This window comes from Priapulus caudatus, unplaced genomic scaffold (assembly GCF_000485595.1).
Source record: "Priapulus caudatus unplaced genomic scaffold, Priapulus_caudatus-5.0.1 Scaffold1767, whole genome shotgun sequence".
Lineage (NCBI taxonomy): Eukaryota > Metazoa > Priapulida > Priapulimorpha > Priapulimorphida > Priapulidae > Priapulus > Priapulus caudatus.
This window is the reverse complement of record NW_014578828.1, coordinates 20,655-31,775: the sequence shown is the minus strand read 5'-3', so window position 1 is coordinate 31,775 and position 11,121 is coordinate 20,655. Positions and strand designations below refer to the sequence as shown.

General features: G+C 41.2%; 1 protein-coding gene and 1 long non-coding RNA gene across 2 annotated transcripts in view; one reads left to right on the top strand and one right to left on the bottom strand.

The window, feature by feature from the left end:
* Nucleotides 1-478: 478 nt before the first annotated feature.
* Nucleotides 479-10,421, bottom strand: LOC106817556 (sphingomyelin phosphodiesterase-like). The gene is made up of 10 exons (XM_014822231.1): nucleotides 10,301-10,421; nucleotides 6,113-6,473; nucleotides 5,710-5,871; nucleotides 4,970-5,191; nucleotides 4,470-4,639; nucleotides 3,710-3,904; nucleotides 3,463-3,550; nucleotides 2,099-2,181; nucleotides 1,150-1,542; nucleotides 479-680 (listed from the first exon to the last, which is right to left on the bottom strand). The coding sequence occupies exons 2-10, from the start codon at nucleotides 6,461-6,463 to the stop codon at nucleotides 566-568; spliced, it is 1,779 nt and encodes a 592-aa protein (XP_014677717.1). The 5' UTR covers nucleotides 6,464-6,473; nucleotides 10,301-10,421; the 3' UTR covers nucleotides 479-565.
* Nucleotides 10,422-10,832: 411 nt separating this feature from the next.
* The window catches only part of LOC106817557, a 12,521-nt gene continuing 12,232 nt past the window's right edge, over nucleotides 10,833-11,121 (top strand). Inside the window, exon 1 of the long non-coding RNA XR_001395074.1 lies at nucleotides 10,833-10,933. This is a non-coding gene — a long non-coding RNA (uncharacterized LOC106817557). The remainder of the gene's footprint in view (nucleotides 10,934-11,121) is intronic.

Genomic DNA, 11,121 nt, shown 5'->3' with positions numbered 1-11,121 from the left:
CCATATTTGTATAATATATCACAGCCTCAGATTTGTGGTACGTTTCTTGTGCATACGCTACACACACACACACACACACACACACACACACACTAGACACATGGTCTGTCTGTGATATAAAATCTAAACACAGGTGACATTAATACGGTCACCAGCACCTATCGTAGTGACACTATCTATCTCAATATAGACATGTGAAACAAAAGCAATAAGTTCACAAGAATTACATCAAGCACCACTTTGCAAATCGCATACTATCAAGTAGAAAGTAGAAAGCAAAATAACGAAAGCGTAGGTTGGCACAGGAGAGGGTGTATGCAAACACTCAATTCATCCTTTGGCGATGTTTTGCTGGGACTAAGAAGTAGCCAATCATATGTACCAAAACTACGTTTACGCTTGAAGTCTAAGTGACTATGAGCTACTAGTGTTAAACAGTAACGATCTATACTGTCCACCAAAACCTGATCGGTTAACTTAACTCGAAATTTTATTAACGTTTTAAGAAACTGTGGGTAGGTCGCCTGGTAAAAACGTAGAATAAAATCAGCCTCATGTGATGATGTTAGCCTTTGCTACACAGTTCCTTTGCACTCCACGACTTGCCAGAACGCAACAAACAGATCTCTGCTTTCTTACAGTCACTGTCACAAACGTCCCTGTGTAGCTTGTAACTGTACCTACAAACAACCAAACAAACGTTCAGTGCGCAAATAGCAAGGGGAACTCGGTGTATATTTATACAGTTACAGCTGGCAAATTTCCACATTAACTTTCTCTCCAAGCATAGGTACCACGTGTAACTGGTTTATCGGCGGCAGGGATTACCATAGTATACAGTTCACAGATTATAATAGCCTTCTAGCAGCAACAAATGTACCTTCATACTGACAGCTTTCATATAACATCTGACCATGTGACGTTTTACATATAACCCCACAAACGTTTCATACATGCACCACAATCCATCCCAGCAAGATCCAATAACACTACCACCACATAATAAAATTACAGATCTATATATTACACACACACACACATATATATATATATATATATATATATATATATATATACACATATATATATATATAAAAACTAAATATTATATAAAAAAAAAATATATATATATAGATATATAATTTTCACCTGAAGTACTGCATGAACAGGTCGTCGTCCTTCTCCATGCGATCGACGAGGTCGTCCCAGTCGCTCGGCCGCAGCGACGCCATCTTGTACGCGTCGCGTGCCGTGTACTCGAGCTGCCACTCGACGTCACCACCGTCGCTGCGGTTCAGCTCACTGAGGTTGGCGACTCGCGTCTCGTGGTCGAGCACGATGTGCGAGCTCGCCGCGTGAGCGCCATCTAGTGTGTAGACGCGGTAGCCGATGTTCATCTGAGTGTAGGGTGTCAGCGACGGAGCGATGTAGGCGACGGAGGTCGCGCGCCGCGGCAGATCCCCCGCCGCGTCGTCGTAGAACAGCTGGAAGTGGTCGCGGTGCGTGTGTCCGAAGAACTGAGCCCTCACCGTGCTCTCGTACCTACAGGATGGTGGGAGACATCCAACATTAGGGCAGGGGCAGATGGGGCATGTTTAAATCTCTTCACAGCGATTTCCTTATGTGACATGGTATCAGAAGTGGATAATAGGGAAGGAGTGTGACTTCAATAAACATGGGAAATTCGTCATTTACTAGCCTTAGAATACCTACGATTCACTACGCGTAACTCAACCAACTTGAGTACACAGTACACAGTACATTCGCCTAGCATCGTGCGAAATCGTTTCCTCGTACACACCCGCAATCCGGAGATACAGACTAAAACGTACGACACTATTCTCCATTCTGTTGCCAGCCAAACGAATCCATAACCTGCCTAACTTGAAACAATAGGCAGCTACTAACGACTCTTGCGCCCTCGGCGATGCGGTGTGGCTCGCTGGGAAATAGTAACTTAACTAGTAGATAGGCTACTTAAGGACGGCATGCTTTCATATTTCCATGTTAGATAAATGGACGAAACAAGTGCAGATTACTATTATGCATTCAGTGCAGTATGATTACAGTATGTTTCCCAAATGGTCGGAAGCCCTACCTGTTAATTATCTTATAGTAGTTGTTACTCCACGCTTTTAAGCAGTCATTCGTTCCTGGTGGAATGTGACCGATAATGTGGACCTGAAATTACAGATTTATTAGTTTACTGGATGACCAACTTGACAGAACACATCTAAAAATTAAAGTACTGTCCAGAACTATATTCAAAATCAAAGTAAAACTAAAAAAAATGATTAAACACATTATCGTAGCTCCAGGGACAGCTACCTTGCTGGCCTACTACAATGACAATAAATAATATGAAAGTGTCAATGACACTGTAGCTCACCACAAAAAAGGACACAAATGAGTGAGTGAGAAGAAGTCAGTTTTAATTGAGCAACCATCGACGTACATTATAGAAACGAAGAGCATATATGGACTCCCATTATATACTCTTGATAATTATGTGTAATTTTTTATGTGAAAATAAATGTTTGAGATGTGAAAGTCTGAGATGTAGGCGAGTGATGGCATTACACCTAAATGATCGCTATTAAACGTTTTTATAATATTCAGATTTAGGCACTGCCTAAAAGCGGACCTCCCGATGTGTAACGTGTAAGATTGAGAGGATACGCTTATTCCACGTAGCTGCTATATACCACGTGACAATGGTGTTTTCCTGCCCATAACACAACTTTTGTCAAAGGTTAATTGGTTGCATGGAAGTGTTTACTTCGTATGAGTTTTTCTATGCGGTAGCACACGGTTGCCATCTGTATATCACAATAATAATTTATAAACCAAAATGAATCACAATTTGTGACGGTAGACGGCGCTATACCCTATTTGATGTTTCTTAGCGATGGCGTTCGAAATAAATAGGTTATGCTGCGTTCCGACATGTTTTGTAAAACTTTACTCTAATATAGACGTTTTATCGGCAGGGTGGAGAGGAAATACCAATTTTGCATTAAAGATATTGTCAATGAAATCTTGTAAAATGAACCAGACGAGTGTGGCATCCCAGACTGTTATCTGCGTATCTAAATGATATGCTATATAATTGCCAAAACCAAACTTATTTGCTTTTTTGTTAAGTATCAAAACCCCTGTAATACGTTTTGGGGCCAGCCCTTATTCATTCACATACCAAAAATGAGCAAAATCCGTTGAACCTGAACTGACTAATGGCAATTTCCATTTTTGCCAAAAAAATTGCCGTGGCTCGAAAGTACGTCGACTGGCGTGCTCCAAAATAGGACGTTCAAATCTCTCCCATAGCAGTAACAACAACTATACCCAATTTCAAACATGTGGGTGAAACGGTGTAAGGTGAGCTAAAAATGAACATTCAGTAGTATATTCATGTTTCTCACTTGAATAAATTTTAGCATCAACCGATGTCTAATGACTGACCTTATCGCCGACATTTTCAGCATCCTGTAGTTGGTTAATGAGCCAGGCCAATTCTCCATTAGGATCAGTCATGTTTATCATCAGCCACCTGCAGACAAAATAACCAAATAATATATGCATCCCATACGTGCCCCCTACTAAATAATCAACAAACCTAAACACAAAAGCCTCTTAGACTGATTAAGAACACTGTTCAGTGTAAAAACATCTTTGCAGTACCACGACTAAAATATTAAATAGTACGCACCAGTTCATGTCATTGCAGTAGTTCATATTCAGTGATAGCAGCCTAAGTTTCTTGCCCAGCTGAATGGAATAGTAGGCGCCATGTTTGACAGAGGTTTTGACACTGCTAGGAAGCCAACTAGCTGTCCATGTCTCTGCCAGAACGTCATACAGCCAAGCCATGGAATCGTTCCCAGTGACGTAGTCTGGAGGAAAACTGTAACATGGGTGATGAAGAAAATTGGCATCACGTTACATCAGAAAATGCACATAGTGGACAGAGTACCTGGTGATAATTTTACTATATTTCTGGATAAAGATTACCAGCAGAGTTAAAAAAATATTCGATCTAACCACTGCTCACATAGTTCTTCCACTTCACCTAGTCGAATAGGCTAAACACATTTTTTGCCAAAATTTACCTTATCTACAATTAAGTTCATTTTCTGACTTTTTCCTGTATGCGCGCGCGCGTGCATGCGTGCATGCATGCGTGCGTGTGCATCGTGCATGCATGCGTACGTGTGCACGTGCGTAAGTTAACGTATTACACACAACAGCATTACCCTGAGTTCACAAACATGTATTATTGAAAGATGGATGTCAGAATGCATCCCTCCTAGTATCCATCTAAAGAATATATTCTTTTGCAATCAATAAACATTAATAGCTTAAACCATCCCTAGGATGTATAGCTCTAACACATATACAGTAGGTTTCCTTGCCTTTGATTTCATAAACAGGTTCATTCGAATACCGTCTCAACAGCATAGGATTTGTACCTGTTCACTGGGTTTCCTTCGTGATTTCCAAGTGCAGGAAAGATGGGTTTTCCAGGGAAGTACTGCAGCATCAGCTCAGTTACATTACGGATGATAGCTAACTGACTCTCACGTGTCTGCATCCAGACATCATGCGGTGGTAGGTCCCCTGTCCACATGATGTAGTCAAACTGAAAGGAGAGAAAGTCCTGCACTGTGAATGTTATGCATCATTACCAAATGGAATTCCACTGGGCATACTCATTTATTGCAGGGTGTGTACGGTGATTATAGACTGTGCACAGTCAAAAGTTAAAAAAAGCAATCATCTAAAATCGTTATCTCTCTTCTGATATGCGTGATACATATGCTATAAACAGGACGTACAGCAAAACTGTCAGTGTCTCGCTTTTCTGCGTTAGTTAATCCCAGTACTACAATAATACCTAACATTTATATGTGTTAGCCAAAGTTTCACACTAGTGAACATTTACAGAACACACGATACAGGTCCATCATACCTTTTCATGCTTGGAGATGTGCTCCAACGCCTTTTGTAACGTCCACATCGGCATGTCACAGTTCCTATAGTCGCCCCATTTTCCCGCACCCTCAGATCCGGCTTTCGGGGATCCTTCCCGACAGCAGAGAGGGTGGTTGCATTCAGCATTGGATCCGGGTAGATAGAACGGATCGAAGTGTATATCTGTCAGATGCAGAACTCGAAGCTTGGGTGCATCTGGCTGTAACAGCACAAGAGCAATCGCATACTTTCATAAACAAAACACTAAATCGATTTTATTGACGATGAAAATTACACAGTCTGCTTAGCATCTGTACATAAACAAATACAAATTCAGACAGCAACTTGAAATTAGCACTTCACCAGATTTCATGTTCATACAAGAGTAAATTTATTTGATAATAAATTTATGTTTTTAACATGTTAGTTAAGACAACTGGACTAGGTGTCTTGGTTAAAGGTGAATCAATCTCAATGTGTTAGCCTCGAAAAAAAAACACCAGATCAATTGTCAAAACTGTTGCTAACAGGTTAAACAAATAAGATTTATCATAAAATAAATTTTTCTTAGATGTGATTATATTTTAACAACTACTATATATATCTTAAAATTATAACGGTATGTTTATTAATGGGGCATAAAGCTGGTTTCTACTACGTAACCCTTTTGACAACTCAAGTGTATCGTACTAAGCAGTCCGATGCAAAACGTCACTAAGACATACTGTGCGGTTATACCTTTGGTGTTGGAATTGGTTCAACTGGTGGTTTCTTAGTATGAGGCAGATCGATTGACCAGCTTTGGAATGGGTCAGCATCAGACGAACATTGTGGTCCTACAATGATGCCACATATTTGGCTAGATGAAAGAGACAATTCAAGGATCGCATCCATCTCATCCTGGAAAAAAATTACACAGAAAACCTTATATTACCAATTTACATGTGGGTATACTGATGACCTGGGCCTGCTATGCATAATGCATAAAACCCATGTGGGTTCAACAGAGGTTATGACATGCCATTCACGTCTGAAGTTACAAACTTCTATACAATCACTACAAAATTCATCAAAACAGTTAGACGTGCACATGAATTTACAGTTAATGTGATGTTGGTTTAATCGACTGAATAGACCTTACCTTAAATAATTTCTTCATTCCTTCACAGACTTCCGCCGTTTCTATGTGGAAGTGTGTGCAGATCCAATCCATCGCTGACATAACGTCGCCGTGCTTATTGTGCAACTCTTGGAGCAAGTCGGCAGCCAACTTACAGCTGCTACATGACTCGAACACACCCGCCAGGGAAGATTCCATCCCTCCCACAATCTTCTTCTCCATCCTAACTATGAAACCATCTTTGTGCCGCGGACGATAGAAGTCAGTTTGGAAAGCGTTTGCATTCTTGACCATTAACGGTTTAGTGTTGCAGTGTAGGATGCTCAGAGAGACCAAGAAAGTTAGTAGAAGCAACTTGCTACACTGTGCCATGGTGAAAGTGCTGTAATAGACCAAAATGTATAATTTTTAGATAGTAAGGCAACATGAATACATCAAAGTGAAAACGAAGAATCAGAAATAAATAGCATGAAACTGCATGTAAAGCACCTAGATTCAATCATGAATTTCCTCCCACTTACTGATGAACATTGGTGTAAACAAGGTTACACGTAGTCAAGAGTAGAAAATAACACGAGAGTGAGACACTTGATTCCCGCATTTTTAACCGATTTTTCTCATCAAAATTTGCCACCAATAAAGAAGCGATCCCGCATTTTTAACCGATTTTTCTCATCAAAATTTGCCACCAATAAAGAAGCAAGTGTATACGTTCCACAGGTTATTATGACCACTAATCACTCACCTTCGCGGTACTGATATTCGTTTACATATATTTGCTAGCGTATTGCTGTAAATCGTAATCTTGCACGAGCTGAATTCGCACAATTTACCGCTATTGTGTGAGGTGTTAAGGCAAAATTTGAAGCTATAGTGGCGCCAATATTTAGCAACGAACTGTTTCCAAATCATTCGTGCCCCGATAGGGTTGAGAGACAATCAAAATTTCCAATTTTGATCTCGTGAGGAACCGCGAGACGCGCTCAGTTATTGTGATCGCAACACAAGAAATTGACATACTATCTTACATAAGTATTAATACAATAATAACAATATTCTCTGTAGTAGTTTGCAGTAAGTATCACATTACGCACGCGCAGGTAATCAAGTACATTAAACCCCTATCGGGGCACGAATGATTTGGAAACAGTCCGTTGCTAAATATTGGCGCCACTATAGCTTCAAATTTTGTCTTAACACCTCACACAATAGAGGTAAATTGTGCGAATTCAGCTCGTGCAAGATTACGATTTACAGCAATATGCTAGCAAATATATGTAAACGAATATCAGTATCACGAAGGTGAGTGATTAGTGGTCATAATAAGCTGAGGAACGTATACACTTGCTTTTTTATTGGTGGCAAATTTTGATGAGAAAAATCGGTTAAAATGCGGGAATCGGGTGTGTTACTCTTGTGTTATTATCTACTCTTGAGTCTTGACGTAGTACATATCAACCACTACGCAACCTACTCACAATGGCATAATTCACACTCGCTATTCTGTGAACAAAAATATTGACGTGGTAATATCTCACACGAGGATAAATAATAATGAATATATCATAGTGCCTGCAGAACAGAATGATGGACCAATATATTGTATGCGCTAACAGTGGCTTGCTCTAGATCCCACTACTTGTAAAACTGCTGGGAACACAAATCATTGACCAAATTCAATCATCAATTTTTCAACAATCAAGTAAACGCCCTGTCACACTGACTTGGGTAGTGTTGTTCAACTTCCACAGTCACCGAGTCAGGTCACCACATGTAACCACGCTCAGTTTCATGAGCGACGTATGGTTTTAGCTGAGAGTGAAAGGACCCTGTTCAAGGGAAGAAGACTTATTCCTATTTGTCTTGCATAATACCGCTCAAGAACTCTACTAAGCAGTACCAGGTTGTAAGTGTAACACAATTATTTACGTGTACACGTCTTACAATACAAGGTACAGTGCTAACCGGAACATTCCAATTTAATTTGATAAAACTAATGCACAGACCAACCGTCTATTACAGGGTTTGAAATCCTAATGGGCCCGCGGGCCCGATGCCCGTATTTCAAGGCTCGGGCCTGAAATTTCTAATACTAGCAGGCCCGATGGGCCCGTAGAAAATCCACCCCAGCATGCAACTAGCAGCATGCACTTTTCTACCCCAGCATGCAACTAGCAGCATGCACTAGTTAGTGATCTCAGCGCCGGATTCAAGAAGAAATGCGTACGCAGGTGAAAATGTAGAACACCTCACCACGCACAACTTTAGTTGGCATTCAAGAAACGTGCGTGGGATATTCGGACGCACAGGTTAGCACAGGTTCCTGAATCCAGACTAGCAGTGTTGGCATACCAAAAATCGATAAGAAGTGGGTGGAGCTTACTTTTGGCCAGTGGCAGTGAACCTCACATTGTGTTGGCCAGGATTTATTTACATGCACACCATTGCACGGGTCATACGGCACGCTCACTGTTCACATGCGCAAGGCTGTGGAGTAATTCGCACATATATTGACATCCCCGCGCATTTCACGTTTGGATGTAAACAATAAAGTATCACTGGTAGTTAACAAACGATCAGTATATACTGTTTTAAAACTAGAAAGGGCAGTTGTCGCCAACTGCATGTATCCCCCGTGTTCTCCCCAAGATGTAAGGTTACCCCCCACCCCCCTGTAAGTAAACGAAGTTTGGTCGTGCTAGGTCAATTAGGGGCCGAGTTACAGAGCGGAAGGGAAATATGATGAAGGTCAAGGTCAAATAAAGGTTGCAGTGACCTGGTTTCGGTACGCGACACACCTTCTCCCCAAGATGTGTAAGTATACCAAGTTTGGTCGCGCTAGGTCAATTAGGGGCCGAGTTATAGAGTGGAAGGAAAATATGACCAAGGCCAAATAAAAGCCTAAGATGTGTAAGTATACCAAGTTTGGTCGCGCTAGGTCAATTAGGGGCCGAGTTATAGAGTGGAAGGAAAATATGACCAAGGCCAAATAAAAGCCGCAGTGACCTTGTTTTGGTACGCGACACACATTCTCCCCAAGATGTGTAAGTATACCAAGTTTGGTAGTGCTAGGTCAATTAGGGGCCGAGTTAGAGAGCGGAAAGAAAATATAATCAAGGTCAAAGTAAAGGCCAAATAAAGGTCACAGTGACCTGGTTTTGGTACACTGCTCACCTTCTCCGCAAGAAGTGTAAGTATACCAAGTTTGGTAGCGCTAGGTCAATTAGGGGCCGAGTTAGATGGTGGAAGGGAAATATGATCAAGGCCAAAGTAAAGGTCAAATAAAGGTCGCAGTGACCTGGTTTTGGTACGCTGTTCACCTTCTCCCCAAGATGTGTAAGTATACCAAGTTTGGTAGCGCTAGGTCAATTAGGTGCCGAGTTAGAGAGCAGAAGGGAAATATTATCAAGGTCAAGGTAAAGGTCAAATAAAGGTTGCAGTGACCTGGTTTTGGTACGCTGCTCACCTTCTCCCCAAGATGTGTAAGTATACCAGGTTTTGTAGCGCTAGGTCAACTAGGGGCCGAGTTAGAGAGCGGAAGGGAAATATGATCAAGGTCAAGGTAAAGGTCAAATAAAGGTCGCAGTGACTTGGTTTTGGTACTCTGCACACCTTCTCCCCAAGATGTGTAAGTATACCAAGTTTGGTCACGCTAGGTCAATTAGGGGTCGAGCGCGGAAGGAAAATTCTCTGCGGCGGACCGAGCGGCGGCGGCGGCTGGGGAGACATGAAACCATGATAGTATCCCCGCCGACTTCGTCGCGGGGGATACAATAATATTAAGAAGATTTAGGTAATATAGCATGTTGAATTATACAGTAAATAATAATAATTGTCTCAAGTTGACACACATAAGTCACTGTAGTCTGTAGGCTGTAGCTGCAAAGCATGTCGACAGCCTCGTCGCACCACTCAGGTTTAAAGTGTGTATTGCGAGATTTTTGCTTAGAAAAACTAAATATAGCTGAATATAGTCTCACCTGACAGTGGAAATATAACTAATTACACCAACATTAAAGCCGCACAATGCGCATCCAAACGCTATTTTATCCAGTACTAAACTAGCACATCAGCTACATTGTACTATAACTATAACTTATAAGTTATAAGTATAACTATTTACAAACGCAGTGGCACTGACTACATTTCCATCCAGATATCAAAGTGAATATAGTGCCTCTATATGTTGAATACACGTATTAGGCCTACCTGACTACAACGCAGTATCAGTTCCTCATCACTCGGTTAATTCTTTTGCCGATGAAGACAAACTCTTAACAACTACGGTAATCAATGAAATGGAGGCGTGATATTCGGATGGCGTGAGTGGCGACTTGTCCAATAGACGGACTCCAAACGTCAACGTAGTCCCGAGGCTACGCCGACAAAGTTGGTGCCATAAACGGCGTATATAATGTGTCAGTCTACTCTACAACGCTATGGACGAGACCTCTACATCGTTGCTTAGGCATTATTACAAGTTGTATCGATGCTATGAAATGACAGGGGTCAGTCTAATAACGACGCCAAAAGAATCGTACGATTACCTGCCACGTTATGATATTTCTTGTAACGGAAGGTAGCTACTTCATAGAACAACAAGTCAGATTATATAAAACCATGTCGAAACAATATAGGTAAAACTAAATTTTACAATGTCTCTAAATTTGAATACATAATACTTAACTTCAACTACTGAACAACGCGCACGTCGTGAGCGTATTCGCGAGGTATTGTTTACATGTGGAGGAGTTTAGAGAAAGTTTGGCGTAGGCCCTACGTGAGAGTGAGATGTACAAATAATCTTATCACCGTCATGATTAAATCGTCATAGTAAATTAGGTTAGTACTCGTAGTCTTGTTGCCACAACATTTGCTTAACATACAGGCAAGTACCAACGATCTGTTCATCAGAGAAGATGACTAGGGTAGCACAGAAAATGTCTCTTCTGCACTCCCTGAAAAAGTGAAATAGCCTAGGCCTACTAGTACTAGTAGTAGTAGTAGTACTAGTAGTACTAGTACTACTA

What these genes read in the sequence shown, in the direction of transcription:
- LOC106817556 (XM_014822231.1), bottom strand. Translation starts at nt 6,463, where the DNA reads ATGGCACAGTGTAGCAAGTTGCTTCTACTAACTTTCTTGGTCTCTCTG. An exon ending in GAATGAAGAAATTATTTAAG is followed by an intron (nt 5,872 to 6,112) that starts GTAAGGTCTATT and finishes ATTTTTTTCCAG; the next exon opens with GATGAGATGGATGCGATCCT. An exon ending in ACATCTCCAAGCATGAAAAG is followed by an intron (nt 4,640 to 4,969) that starts GTATGATGGACC and finishes CTCTCCTTTCAG; the next exon opens with TTTGACTACATCATGTGGAC.